Raw genomic sequence first — 15231 nt, forward strand, 5'->3', positions numbered from 1 at the left:
AGATTAAGTAAACTTGGAATAGTATTCCCCGGTTCTCTTAAATATAATAAAATATCATCTGCATATGCAGAAAGTTTATATTCCCAGTTAGAAAATGGTATTCCTTTTATCTCCTTAGTTTGATTAATTGCAATTAACAAGGGTTCTAAAACAACATCAAAAAGTAAGGGGGGACAAAGGACATCCTTGTCTAACTCCCCTTTGCAAGTTAAATCTATCTGATAAATTGTTATTTATATATAATCTTGCACCAGGAGAGCTATACAAAGTTTGAATCATTTTAATAAAGCCGGGGCCTATTCCAAACCATTCTAGAGCTTGATACATAAATTTCCATTCTACTCTATCAAATGCTTTTTCTGCATCTAAAGATATCATAAATGCAGGATCATTTATAGTTTTTGCTAGGTTTAAAGAATGAAATGCTAATCTAGTGTTGTGTGATGAATGTCTTTTAGCAATAAATCCTGTTTGATGCACATCAATAATGAAAGGAAGAGCTTTTGCTAATCTTATTGCTAGTACTTTAGAAATTAATTTACCATCTACATTTAATAAAGAAATAGGCCTGTAATTTGAAACCAAAGTAGGTTCTTTGTTTGGTTTTGGTAAGACAATAATTAATGAATCAGCCATAGTACCTGATATATTTCCATTATTCATTTGATACTGATACAATTTTAATAGATATGGTAAAATAATGTTTTGAAATGATTTATAAAATTCAACCGTATAACCATCACCACCCGGAGCGGATCCAACTCTAAGAGACTTCAATGCTGATTCTATTTCTTTTATAGATATAGGTTCTTCTAAACTTCCTTTTATATGATCTGGAACATTTGGTCCAATAAATGAATTTAAAAAATTAAGTCCATCTGGTTCTTTATTTTCATAAGATTCAGAAGAATATAAATCTTTATAAAAATCAAGAAACTGTATTAAAATGTCTTTATTGTTAGTGTGTGTATTACCTTGTATATCTTTTATTGCAATAATCTTGGATTTTCTTTTTTTTGCTTTAAGAAAATTTGCTAATAATTTTCCAGCTTTATTTGAATTTCCATAAAATTGAACTTGTCTATTAAATAAATCTTTCCTCACAAATTGAGAAGAAATCTCATTATATTTAACTTTTAGTTTTAATAAATCTTGTAATGTATTATTTTCCCATTTTTCAATTAATTTATTTTCTAATTATTTAATTTGTTTTCCTAATTCAAGAAACTGTTTTTTATGTTGTTTATTAATATATGCTGAATATGAAATAATATTTCCTCTCATTGTTGCTTTAAAAGCGTCCCATAAAATCTCAGCATTAATATTATCTGAATCATTAATTTGAAAAAATTCTTGTATTTTTAATTTAAAATTCTTCGAGGAAATTTGAATCCGCTAAAAAAATTATTATTAAATCTCCAAATTGAATTGAAATGTTCAATATCATAATTTTGAAGATTAATCCACACACCAGCATGATCCGAAATTATAATAGGATCTATTACTGCTTTTAACACACGCTGCGCTAGGTTATTAGAAACAAATATATAATCAATTCGTGAAAAGGATTTGTGGACCTGAGAACAAAAAGAAAATTCCTGATCATTAAAATGAAGAATACGCCATATATCTATTAAATCACAAGATTGAATCAAATTATCTAAGCCTAATGATTTCATAATTCTACTTGGTTTTTTATCCAAAATTGGATCCATTACAGCATTGAAATCCCCTGCTACTATTAAATTAGATGTAGCCAGTGGTAAAAGTAATTGTTGAATTTGTTTGAAAAACTCCATTTGATTCGTATTAGGAGCATATATATTGAATAAATCCATGGTTGTATTTCCCAGATCCATTTTGACATGCACCCATCTACCTAAGGGGTCATAATTTATTAATTTGAAATTCGCATTACATTTTTTGTTTATCAGAATAGCCACTCCAGCTTTTTTCTTTAAAGTCGGTGCAAATAAACAATTAGAAATCCAACCCCCAAATAATTTTTTAGATTCAATTTCAGAAAGATGCGTTTCTTGAATGAAGTAGATGTCCGCATTTTGATTTTTAAGGAACGATAATATTTTCTTCTTCTTAATAGGATGATTTAAACCATTGACATTCATAGAATAAATTTTTATATCCATCTTATTTATCATTAAATTTTAACCAATATTCTATGATAATATACATGATTAGATCTTAGCACAATTAATATATATTGATCCCCATTCCCACCCTCTATTTTTCCTCCCCACCCTCCCCTTATTAATTTTTGACTTGAAACACACATTGGTCATGCAAAACCTAATTCTCCTCCCCCAGGCAACTAATCATTCATAATTTATTTTAAAAGTAACTTCTAATTCAATACATTCCATATTTCTTTACCCACCCTATATATTCATTTAAACCTTCATACAATAAATTAAATATATTTCAAATATAGCTCTAATTCCATATATCAAATTCTCATATATATAAATTAGATATATCTATTCCTATAAAGATAATAGTAAATATTTTTAATAAAATCATTTTATATCAAAAGATTCTATAATTAATATCTATATTATAATAGTTTCCCATTCATTTAACCTATTCCAAAAAAATTTTCCCATTAATATTAGCAGTATTAAATATAGATGCAATAATTTGTATCAATGTATAATTGGATAAATCATATTAATATTTTCAAAGTCTTAGCTATAACTAATATATTATCCCTACAATAAATTCAATATATTTCAAATATATCTCTAATTCCATATATCAAATTTTAATAAAATCATTTAAACATTTATTAAATATCATCATTTATAGTACCTAATATGTATAGGTAATTAAATAAAATATATTTTTTTTATCAAGAAGATTATATAATTAATATCAATGTTATAATAATTTTCTCACTCATTTAATCAATTCCAAAATTTTTTTTTTTTTTTTTCAATTAATATTAGCAGTATTAAATATAGATGCAATAATTTTTATAAATAGTATTGATTTCTATTATAATATAATTTTATCATAACATCCAATATATATATTAATAATAATTGAATCAAAAAATTATAAAATGTTTTTTTTTTAAATGGATGGAATAAAATCAATAATTAATTAAAATCATAACATCCAATATATATAATAATATTTGAATCAAAGATTGTCAACATTTTAAAAAAAAAATAATAATTTATTCTGTTAGTAGTCATTGTCTTCTTCTTTCTTTTTAACCATCTTCTTTTTCCTTATTTTATCTTGCATTTTCTATATCCTATCTTCAGATGAAACTTTCATTTTTATTCTTATTTTAGTAGACATTGGTTCCTCTTCTTTTTTTTTTCCCTTTTTTGTTTCCATTTACTTATTCTGTTTTATCATGTAGACATTGGTTCTTCTTGTGTCAAAAATTCTTTCAGTTTTGCTGGATCTTGAAAATACATAGATTTATTCCCAGTAGAAATTCTCATTGTAGACGGATAGTATAGACCGGGGTCGGCAACCTGCGGCTCCAGAGCCGCATGCGGCTCTTTTCCACCTTTGCTGCGGCTCCGGTAGTGTGTCGCGCAGGCATGCAGCTTAAGTCCGGCGTCGCGGCGGGGAAATAGCCATTCTGAGCAGTGAGCTCAGCACATACACAGATGAAAGCCTTGCTTGCTGATTGGTCCGGCGGCCCCGCCCCGCCGTGCCGCCGGACCAATCAGCAAGCAAGGCTTTCATCTGTGTAGTGCTGAGCTCACTGCTCAGCATGGCTATTTCCCGCCGCGACGCTGGACTTGTAAGGTGCCTGAAAAAGAAATCATCCTGGCCGGGGGTCGGTGTCATGCTCCGGAGATCTACAGCCTTCCTATCTCCCTCTCCCTTCTACCTGCTTCCGGCCACATCCCCTGCTCCGCGGCTCTCTTCGGCAACTCAGCAGCAGCGATCGACACAAGCTTCTGACGTCGGGCCCTACCCTCTGCGAGTCCCGCTTGTTTCAACTTCCTTTTTCCACAAAGGCGGGACTCGTAGAGGGAAGGCCTCGATGTCGGCAGCTTGTCTTGATCACCGCTGCTGACGAGTTGCTGAAGAGAGCCGCGGAGCAGGGGGGTGTTGCCAGGTGCAGGTAGAAGGGAGAGGGCCAGATGCAGGACTCGTGGGTGAGGGAGCAGAAGAGAGAGGGGAGGGAAACAAAAGGAAATATTTCATACTGGGCTGGGCTGGAGTGGAGGGAGGGTGGAAAGATTCTAGCTACAGGGTGCAGTAACAAAGGAAAAGGGGGGGGGGGAAAGCTGAAAATGGAGATAGTGACACAAAGAAGAGAAAGAGTAAGCAGGACCTACTGAATAAGGATAGAGATACAGAGGGGACATGAAGAGGAGGTGAAATAGAGACATAGAAGTAATGCTGAAAAAGTGTGTGTAGGGGGGAGATAAAGACATTGAAAGGGCAAATGGTGAACATGGGGTAAAGACAAGGACAGAGACAAATGAAGATTCTGAAAAAGTGGTGAGATAGGGATATAGGTGAGATGGACACAAAGAAGGATGATGCTGGAAAATAGGTGGAATGGTAATTCTGACAGACACAGAAGGGAAATGCTGGATCAAGGAGAGATGGGGCTCAGGCTGGATGGAATGAGGAGAAATGCCTTGTTGGCCCGGAACTTCCTCTCCTACGTTAGAATTGACGTCAGGGAACGGAATGCTGGTCAGCGCAACACTTCTGCAGGGAAAGCTTGGGACGGCGGTGGCTTGGGGGCTGTTCCCCGATTGCGGTGGCAGCAAACCGAGTGGCTTGGGGGACGGCACGGAGACAGAAAGAAGGGGGAACAGGGAGACAGAAAGAAAAAGTTGGGGGAGAGAATGAGGTCTGGAGGAGAGGAAACATACAGGAGGCTGAAAGAAAGGAAGAAAGATTGGATGCACAGTCAGAAGAAGAAAGTGCAACCAGAGACTCATGAAATCACCAAATAGCAAAGGTAGGAAAAATGATTTTATTTTCAATTTAGTGATCCTGTATATAGCATTAAGATAAGAAACAATATATGCAGTGTTAGATTTGTTTTATAATGGTTTTTGCGGCTCCAAGTTTTTTTTTCTTTTCGAAAACGGGTCCAAGTGGCTCTTTATGTCTTAAAGGTTGCAGACCCCTGGTATAGACCATACATGTAGACCTTTTCTTTTAATTGTTGTCTGAATGTGAGGAATTGTTTTCCTTATATTTGCAGTATATTTAGCAAAGTCAGGAACCAAAATCAATTTAGATCCTTTATAGTTTAAGTTTTATTTGCTTTTGCCACTTTTAAGATCTCAAATGCTTGTTGGTATCTTAATACTTTGAAGATCAGAGGTCTAGGAGCTGCCTGGTTGTTGGGTTTTCCTTGTGGGGATTCTGTGGGCACGTTCTATCTCCAACGGCCATTTAGAATTTAGCTGCAGCAGTTTAGGCAAAAGATTTTCCCAAAAAACTGTATAGGGTTTTCTCCTTCAATATTTTCAGCTAAGCCAAGGATTCTAATATTCTTTCTTTTTCCTCGATTCTCCATATCAATTAGTTGATTTTTTAAGGCTGTAACTTCTTTCTTTTCCTCTTCACACTTTTGTGTGAAAGTTTCCAACTGCCAGATTCTTTCCTCTATCACAGACATTCTCTGCCTGTCAGTTTGGATCTCCTGTTTCAGATTGATCAGCTCCTCCTTAACTTCTGATATTTTGTTGGCATTATCAGTCAACATTATTTTGATTTTAAATAATTCCGCCATGATGTCCGATTTTTCATTAAGTTCCTCAGCTTCCAGCGGGATTGGTACACTGGACGGCGATACGGGAGTTACCTTCGACCTTTTCGCCGACACTCCCGATGTACAAGGTTTTTCATTCTTTCCTTGCCTTAATCGCTGCCATCTCCGACGTTGATTTTTATTATTTTTAAATCGGGCGAGTGAAGTAAAGAGTTTTATTTTTATTCAGTTGTTGCCTGGGACTCAGGAGCGCCGCGGTTAAGCTGCCATAATCGTGCGCGCTCCAAGCCCTATTCTTCTTTTCTTAATAAAAAAAAATTTAAATTAAAAAAAAAAAGGAGGGGGATAGCGGCTAGAACGCGCGCTAAAACCGCTAGTGCGGGGGGTCACGTGATGCCGAGCAGTTGATCGGGACGTGCCTCTGCACAGCTCCGGGCCATGCTGCCCTAAATCCCTGCTAAAAAGCACAAAAATCGAACTCAATTATTTCCCACTTCTCCTCCACTGCCTTCTCGGAGTTCTTGGGGGTTGCCACAGCGACTTTGAGGAGATCCGTGCAGGGAATGTCGGCAAGAGCAGAGCGGGACACCCGTGGGAAGGTGAAAGCCCCCTGACTCTAAGATGGCGGAGAGCCACGAGGTGCCGATGTTCACGATCCAGGAGGCGGCTATCCAGGAACTCACTAAATCTCTCACCCCTCGTCATGGAAGACAAAGTGGCGAAAATCCAGACGTTTATGGAGGATTTCAGGGAAATGATAGAAAACCCGGCTACAACGGGTGGAGGACAGAGTGGCCCAGCAAGAGGATCGAACCACAAGTTTTGAGGAACGCTTAAGGGCCCTGGAGACCGCAAAGACCACAATGCTTTGAACGCCTGGATGATCATGAAAACAGGAGCCGTCGAAACAATTTGAGATTTATCGGCCTGCCTAGCAACATCAGGGACGTAGACCTCCACACGAGTCTGGAAAAGTGGCTCTCGACCGTTATGGAGATGGCCGCCACGGGGGAGACAGTGCAAATTGAACGAGCTCACCGGGTGGGGAGCAGAAGAGAAAACAACCAACGGTCCCGTCCTGTTCTCGCACGCTTTCTTAACTTTGCCCAGAAGGAGCGTGTACTCGCTCGATTTCGGCGTGGAGCAGGATTTGTTTATGAGAGGCAAAAGATCCTCATCTTCCAAGACTTCTCCCCACAGGTGTCCTCTCGGCGCCGGGCAATGGCACCTCACTGTAACACCCTTTACCAATGCAATATAAGGGTGTCACTGCTATACCCAGCCAGAGCTCGTGTCTCCTTTAATAACAAAATTCATTACTTTGAGACGCCGACCGAACTAGAACGGTTTATCCAGGGCCTGCCGGTGACGCTGCGTGAGGTCCCCTCGACTGTTTCACAACTTACCTTGCTATCACATCTAGCGACCCTACTCGTGATGAGGGGAACAAATGGAACTTTACCCGCCGGTGGATTGCGGAGACTCTGCAGGGCTTACGAGGGGCTTTTATTATGATCTTCGGAGGCTCCCAGCGCCATCGGTGCGTAGTTGGATCACCATGCAACAAGCAGCCTTTTGAGGTGCACCCCCTGATGGGACTATCGCTGGCTGCGGGGGCGTCCGGAGCCCTGAGGACATCGGCTTTCCATTTCACCCCTTGATATAATTCTATAGCCGTCCGGGAGCGCAGCGCAGTCCCACTGGGGAACGCTGGCCTCGGAGGTTCTCCACCGGCTCCTTGTGGGAGGCCATGCCTTTTGAGCTGCAGTGTTAAACATAGTTGCGGATGCCGGTATGTTGGCGCCCCACTGCTGCTATTTCGATGAGCGGCTGCCCTACCGCTGCAACATACATTTTGGCTCCCATACGCCCCAGCGTGCCTTGCTCCGGAGTTGAGGGGCTGAGCAGCTGCGGTGTGCATGAGGACTGCTCGAGCTAAGGGGCCCTCACCGGCTGCTATTGTTGTTCTCTGCCTCTGTGTGCTCCACTGAGGACCGGACACATTAAAAAAAGGTTAACAGTGTTTTTCTTTTTTTTGTGTGCTACAAATGCTTTGCTGTTATTATTAACTAAGGGCATGACCCGGAGTTGTTTTCTATTTTTCTATCTTTCTGTACCTTAGGGTTTTAGCATGGATTTCCATGCTGGGATAGGGGGAGGGGAGGGTTGAGGAGGAGGGGTTGGGTGAGAATGATTGGGGGATTGCTTGCGTGTCTGGTTCGGGTTTGTATGAATGGTTTGTTTGTGAGTTGTCTGAATGTTTGTATGGGTTCTCCACTGTTGAGTCAAGGTTCTTGTATGAGCAAAATACCTCGGTATGTTATGAGTGGGTGGGGGCATAGGCTGGGACGGCCTCTACCGCTCATCTTTTGGTTATTTACTGCATCTTTTATGAATATCTGTAAGTTAAATGGTACAATTGCATGTTAAATCACTAAACGTAGATGGGATCCACTCACCCATTAAGCGTACAAAAATCTTAGCATATCTTAAGCGTGAACACACAGACATAGCATTCCTACAGGAGATCCATCTGAGCTCTGGGGAGCATGGGAAACTGTGTAGGGGCTGGGTGGGACAAGTACACTCTGCATCATTTACAACCCGGAAATGCGGGGTGGCTATTCTCATCCATAAGAACATACCCTTCCACTTGCACAGCCAAATTGATGACCCCAAACGGGAGGTTTCTTATCTTAGTTGGGGAAACTATGGGGCAAACCTCTAATTTTATGCAATATTTACGCCCCTAACACTTACTCTCACGCCTTCTTACCTCAGTGGTGGTCACTTGGCACCCTTCCTGCCTCAAACCGGTCAATATTGGGAGGTGACTTTAACTTTGTTGCACACTCCCAGTGGGATCGTAGACCGGCTAAGAGTCAGTGACAAAGAGACATTTCAATAGAGGGGTACATTTCCTTGTTAAGGAGTTGGGACTGTTGGACTCTTGGCGCACACTGCATCCCACCGAACTCGATTTTTCTTTTTACTCTTACCCCCCACTCGTCTCATTCTCGCATTGATTACTTCCCTCATCTCAGCTTCTCTATTTCCGAACCTGTCGGCGGCGAGCCTTTCACCACCATTAGTATCTGACCATGCTCTCTTAGGCCTTGACTTACACTTTGGGTCCACGGACGCAAGCCACATCTGACGGATGTCACCATTCCTTTACAAGGATGCGGAGTTTCGTGAATTCTTTCAAAAACGATGGGAAGAATTCCATAACACTAACTCAGTTACAGATGTGGACGTTGTCTATTGGGAGGGGCGGCTAAAGCGGTTATATGCGAGGCCATGTACTGGCTTACAACGGCATCCCTGAATAAAAAGCGGGACGGGGAACTCTTGGCACTGTCGCGGGATCTTGCCAGCTTTCGCTCTCTTCATATTTCCCGTCTTGACGAAACCTCCAAGCACGCCATGCACACCGTTAAGGAAAAAATAATCTCCTTCTGGAACAAAGGGCAAAAACGTAATATATACTGTTACAAATACAAACTCTATCGCTGGGGGGATAAAACGGGGAGATTGCTAGCTAACTTGATGCGCCCGCACAGATCACGTCACACTATTACTTCCATTAAAGACAACCAAGGCGTTACGCATGTCACTCATTCGGCCGTCATGGAGCAGTTTGTGCAATTCTACACCGACCTATACGCCGAGCAACCCTATGACGTGGCCGCCAGTGATCGGTTTTTTCAGGGCCTCCATCTTCCCACCCTGACAGATAATCAATGCCTTGCCCTCAATGGTCCTATCCAGGGAGAGGAGATGCAGGTTGCCATCAAAAAGCTCAAACTGGCCAAAGCACCGGGACCCGACGGCTTCGGCCCGGAATTCTATAAATTACTGGATCCCCCGGCTCTAGCATCCCTACAACAATACTTTATGGGACTCCGCAATACCACTCCCCCTGGGGATACACACAATAGGGCGCATGTTATTATTCTCCCTAAGCCTGGGTGGCCGCTTGACGCCTTGGGGTCTTACCGCCCCATTTCTCTTCTTAACCAGGATGTAAAAATTTTGGCTAGTATATTGGCGGCGCGCCTAAATAAATTCTTACCTACACTCATCCACGAAGACCAAGTCGGTTTTGTACCTGGTAGGCACGCGTCCATGAATCTTTTACGGGTCCTGGCAGTGTTACAACACCCTCGAGCCACTTCTGATAGGGCGCTCATCACTAACCTCGATGTAGAAAAAGCGTTCGATATGGTCTCGTGGTCCCACCTGTTCCGGACGCTTGCCCGATTCGGAATCCAGGGGGACTTTCTCGCTTGGTTGTTGGCTTTATATCATCGCCCCCACGTCCGAACGGTGGGATCTCTAGCTCCTTTCTTTGGGAAGGGGCACACGCCAGGGCTGTCCCACTCTTGCCCCTCCTCTTTCTTCTCTCGCTTGAGCCTTTGGCAGCTCGAATTCGTCGGGATGAGGGGTTGGAGGGTCAGTGAATGGAGGGTTGGGTGGGCTCCAGTGAATTTCGTATTAGTATGTTCGCTGATGACATGCTCTTATATGTTAATAATGCAGATCGGACAATGCCTGCCCTGATGTCCCTCATTCGAACGTACGGTGTTTTTTCTGGATTGAAAATCAACTTCGAAAAAACGGAGGCTCTCTTGTTGGGGGGTTCGCCGTCAGAGCCCTGGTGTAGAGACCTTGGTGTGGGTATTGCCCCGGGAAAGTTGAAGTATCTAGGTATTATGCTTTATAGAGATCCGCACAAGTTATACGAGGCTAATATCTCCGCTACCATCGGACGGATCAAATGTCTCGTTGCCTCTATCGCTCTCGGGACGCGTGGCCTTGGTGAAAATGGTGCTGTTTCCAAAATTGCTCTACCCACTGCAAACTATACCTGTCTGGATTTCCCGTACGGATGAGCGCATCTATCAGTCCGTCATTTGCTCCTTTGTGTGGAGGGGGAGGAGGGCGCGCGTTAACTCAATCAAACTCTCTCAGAGCAGGGATCGGGGGGGCTTGGGCCTGCCCGCCCTGCACATCTATAACGTCGCTGCGCTACTTCGCTGGATTCATGAACAACTGGTCTCTTCGCGACGCTATTCCCCTGAATCTTTGCTTGAGGACTGCTGTCTGCCTTGGTCCTTTTCCTCCTTTATTCATGGAGCGGGGAGAGGGGGCGCACAGCCTCGCTCTGCTGTTCTACCTTTCCTCCTTCCTTTCAGACGGGCACGGTGCTGGTGGCGGGCTCTCCAGAACAGGTCGCCTACCATATCCCCGTTTCTCTCTCTTCTCCGGAATCCTAATTTTGCTTCCGGGGTGGAGGGTCTGGCGGGACTGAGGGATCGCACTGCATGCACCACGACTGTGGGTGATGTTTTAGCTCTGGGAGGGGGGGAATTTCCTTCCTTTGCACAAATGCGGACGACGTGGCACCTGCCTCCTGCACACATATACACTTTTTTGCAAATTCATCACTATTTCCACTCCTTAGTACATGCCCATGGGGATAGCTGGAGAAATGGCCCTCTAGATCTGATTTTTCTCACCACACCTACTGCTTCCAACAAGATTTCTACCTGGTATAAAGCGGGGAGAGACCACTTTGGGGAGGGATGCCTCAATGTCCTGGGGGGTGAGTGGTCCACAGAGCTTGGCTCCTTTTTCAGGCACTTTACTTGCATGTGAAGGCCTCAGGCCTACAAGAAACACAGTATAAAATATTGCACCGGTCCTACATCATATGGGATTATGGCGCGATGACACATGTTCTAAATGCAATTCCCACAAGGGTGACTATGTCCACTCGTTCTTTACTTGCTCCAAACTGCATTTCTGGACCTCAGTGAAGCTCCACTTAGCGAATGTCCTGCAGTGTACTGTGCCCTGGAACCCTCCTGCATTGTTATTGGGAGATGTTACTGATTTCAATCAACAAGGCCTGGACTTTCCTGCTCATAAGTATCTCTTACATGCGATCCTTGTGGGCAAACAACTTGTTCTGAAGCACTGGGCCACAGAGGAGGTGCCAACATATCCACCTGGGGGATAAAGATGAGTACGTGGGAAACAATTGTGTGGTGAGCCGAAAGTGAGACACTTAACTTCAACTCAAGTCCTCAATACTAAGATCCAAGAAGTAGATTCAATGAGCTATTTTTGAAAAGACATTAATGAAAAAGAAGAAAGCATGAAACACAATCAGCTGAAGGAAATGTCCAAATTAAACAATGAGCATTCATACTGTCTCTGCTCCCAGGCGGCCGGCCATCAAGAAAGTTGTCAGTTGGGTAGGATCAAAGAAGACATATTTTTTCATTTGATACTGTATCACACATTTACATGGGTGACGAAGAAAAAAAGTTGCGCCTAGAGAAGTAACACCTAGTTTAAGATCAGAAATTCTCGTCAACGTTTTTGTGTGTCTTGTACCAGATCTGGAAACATTTGTATTTTATATCCAAGAAATTCTTTTGATTTATTTTTAAAGAAGAGTCTAAGCAAACAGTTTTTATCTGGTGCTAAGGCTACTGTGAGGAGAAGTGCTGCCGGTACAACCATTTCCCTGTCTGGGGAGGGTTATTTCTTTGTTGTACTCCTTGTTATGTAATTTTATTGATTGATAATAAGTTCTTGCTGCAATGGTTAATGTATGTATAGCGTTCTGCACTTTTTACTGATTTGAAAATTAATAAAGTTAAAAAAAAAAAAAGAATGACTCCTATTGGGATCAGAGGGTGGGAACTTCTTTATAGGGATGTTGGGAGGTAGAGAAGTGCATTTCCTAGTGCATATTCAGCTCATTAGTGTGGCTTAAAAAAATTGATTTCATAAGTATTAACCTAATCATTCTAATGAAGATTTTTTTATTGTATACAAAATTATTAAAACATGCTGAAAAATTGTGAAAAAGTCTGAAAGTGAGCTTTTGACCCTGTGGTTTACTTTTTCTTCTCTTTGTATTGGTTGACCACTGAGGGAGGGAAGGGAAGGGGTGGGGATACTGTGAACACGATGTTGCTTTACCTGTTAGTTTTCATATTATGCCTTCATATTATGCCTAGACTGTGTAAGTAACCAATATACTTTGACTGGATTGTTCTTTGTATTTTATATTTGCTTTTGATTAATAAACAGATTTTAAAAAAAAATCTGAACATGAGCTTAAAAATGTTGTTATTCTCTCTCGATAGCATTTCTCCGGTAACACACCCCAGTGCTGGTCTGGAAGAGAACTACTGTCGAAACCCAGACAGGGACAGCCATGGACCCTGGTGTTATACCATGGATCCCAAAACTCAGTTTGATTACTGTGCCATCAAACCCTGTGGTGAGTTGGGAGGGATACCTGGGAATATAGGGGTTGGAATTGAGAAATGAGAAATACTAGTTGACTGAGGACACAGTTAGATTTGAGGAGCTAGATTTCATGGAAACTGAGGGCTGCACAATCATATGTCTATATTGATGAGGCAAGTAGAGAATGACACGGGGACAAATTTTTCCCCGTCCCTGCGAGTCTTGTCGCTGTCCCTGTTCCTGCCCCATTCCTGTAAGCTTTGCCTTAATTGCACAAGCCTCAAAATTTTAAAGTGTTTGAGGCTTGTGCAGATGAGGACGGAGCTTAGGCATTGGTGAATGGAGGCATTATGACATCACAATCTCAGCTCTAGAATGTTGCTACTTATGATTTTAAAGTGTTTGAGGCGTGTGCCGATGAGACGGAGCTTAGGCATTGGTGGAATGAGGGATTATGACATCACAATCTGAGTTCTAGAATGTTGCTACTTATGATTTTAAAGGGTTTGAGGCTTGTGCAGATGAGGATGGAACTTGCAGAAATGGAGCAGGGACAGGAAAATAATTCATCGGGATGGAATGGGACGGGGAAAAATTTTGTCTCCGTGTCATTCTCTAGAAGCAAGGAGTAGGGTGCAGAACAGCTGTAGCAGCTAAGGATTGGGAGCTGTAGTATTCTACATTTATTCTAAAATAAGGACATAGACATAATAGGACTCACAGAGACATGGTGGTCTGAGGACAACAAATGGGATGTGGCCCTGCCAGGGTACAAACTCTACAGGAGGGACAGGGCACACAAGAAGGGGGGGGGGAGGAATAGCACTGTATATAAAGGACTCCATTCCTTCATCCAGGACAGAAACAACAGTAAGGGCGGACAGTCTGGAGTCACTATGGGTTAAGCTAACAGGAGGGGAAGGAGCTGACATCAAATTGGGACTGTACTATCGCCCACCAGGACAGCCAGAAGCAAACGACCTGGACCTGGAGGCCAAACTGAGGCAGGTGTGCAAAAGTGGAAGGGTGGTGGTTATGGGGGATTTCAACTACCCAGGAATAGACTGGAACATTGGGCACTCAAATTGCACGAGAGAAACTAAATTCCTAGAGGCGATAAGGGACTGTTTCATGGAGCAGTTGGTCACGGAACCAACACGAGAGGATGCCACTCTGGACCTAATCCTCAATGGGCTAGAGGGACCCGCAAAGGAAGTGGTGGTACTAGCACCATTAGGAAACAGCGACCACAACATGATCCAGTACAAATTAAACATAGGAGCATCAAAGGCGAAAAGAACCACAACGACAGCACTCAACTTCAGAAAAGGAAGCTACGAGGACATGAGGAAAATGGTGGGAAAAAAGCTCAGCAACAGCTCAGGGAAGATGAAGACCGTAGAGGAAGCCTGGACACTGCTTAGATTTAGATTTAATATTTTTTATTGATTTTTTTTTTCATACTACAACAAGTGTGTCATAAAGATTCATACAATTATCTTAAATATACACTTGATATCTCCATAACATACTTTACATACAACATATCTTATATTATCCTTACTATAATTTTAGATATCATATAAAATTTAATGACTTTATCAACTATTATTCAATTATGAATCCCTTTCCCTCCCCTTATTTTGTTAGTTTGCACATAATATAACAACTATTATGATAATTTATTTATATTTTATGATAAAGAGAATAAAACCTACCCCCCCCTCCTTTATCAAGTATCTTATTATGGGAAAAATTATATCAAATCATTACAAAAATCTGTTAATGGTCCACAAATCTTCTTAAACTTATCGGCACAGTGCTCGAGGCACAAGACCTGTACGTCCCAAGGTTTAGGAAAGGGTGCACAAAAAATCAAACTAGAAACCCAGCGTGGATAACAAATGCAGTTAAAAAGGCGATAAGTGACAAGAAATCATCCTTCAGAAAATGGAAAAAGGAACCAACAAAGGAAAACCGGAAAGAGCACAAAAGACACCATCGAGAGGTCAAGAAAGCGAAGAGAGAATATGAGGAAAGACTGGCAGGTGAAGCAAAAAACTTCAAACCCTTCTTCAGGTATGTGAAAGGGAAACAACCAGCCAGAGAGGAAGTGGGATGACGGAGACAGGAAAGGAGTGATAAAGGAGGAAAAAGAGATAGCTGACAGGTTAAACAAATTCTTCTCGTCAGTCTTCACTAGAGAGGACAAATCCAACATCCCAGAGCCCGAG

At 41.8% G+C, this 15231-nt stretch overlaps 1 protein-coding gene across 2 annotated transcripts in view; it reads left to right on the forward strand.

Moving 5' to 3' along the window:
* MST1 (macrophage stimulating 1) overlaps positions 1 to 15231 on the forward strand; it is a 155371-nt gene that overhangs the window by 84585 nt on the left and 55555 nt on the right. For both annotated transcript variants that reach the window (XM_033926395.1, XM_033926396.1), the window contains exon 11: positions 12892 to 13028. In XM_033926395.1, the coding sequence (XP_033782286.1) occupies positions 12892 to 13028 (137 nt within the window). The remainder of the gene's footprint in view (positions 1 to 12891; positions 13029 to 15231) is intronic.

Source organism: Geotrypetes seraphini, chromosome 17 (assembly GCF_902459505.1).
Source record: "Geotrypetes seraphini chromosome 17, aGeoSer1.1, whole genome shotgun sequence".
In the NCBI taxonomy this organism is placed as follows: Eukaryota; Metazoa; Chordata; class Amphibia; order Gymnophiona; family Dermophiidae; genus Geotrypetes; species Geotrypetes seraphini.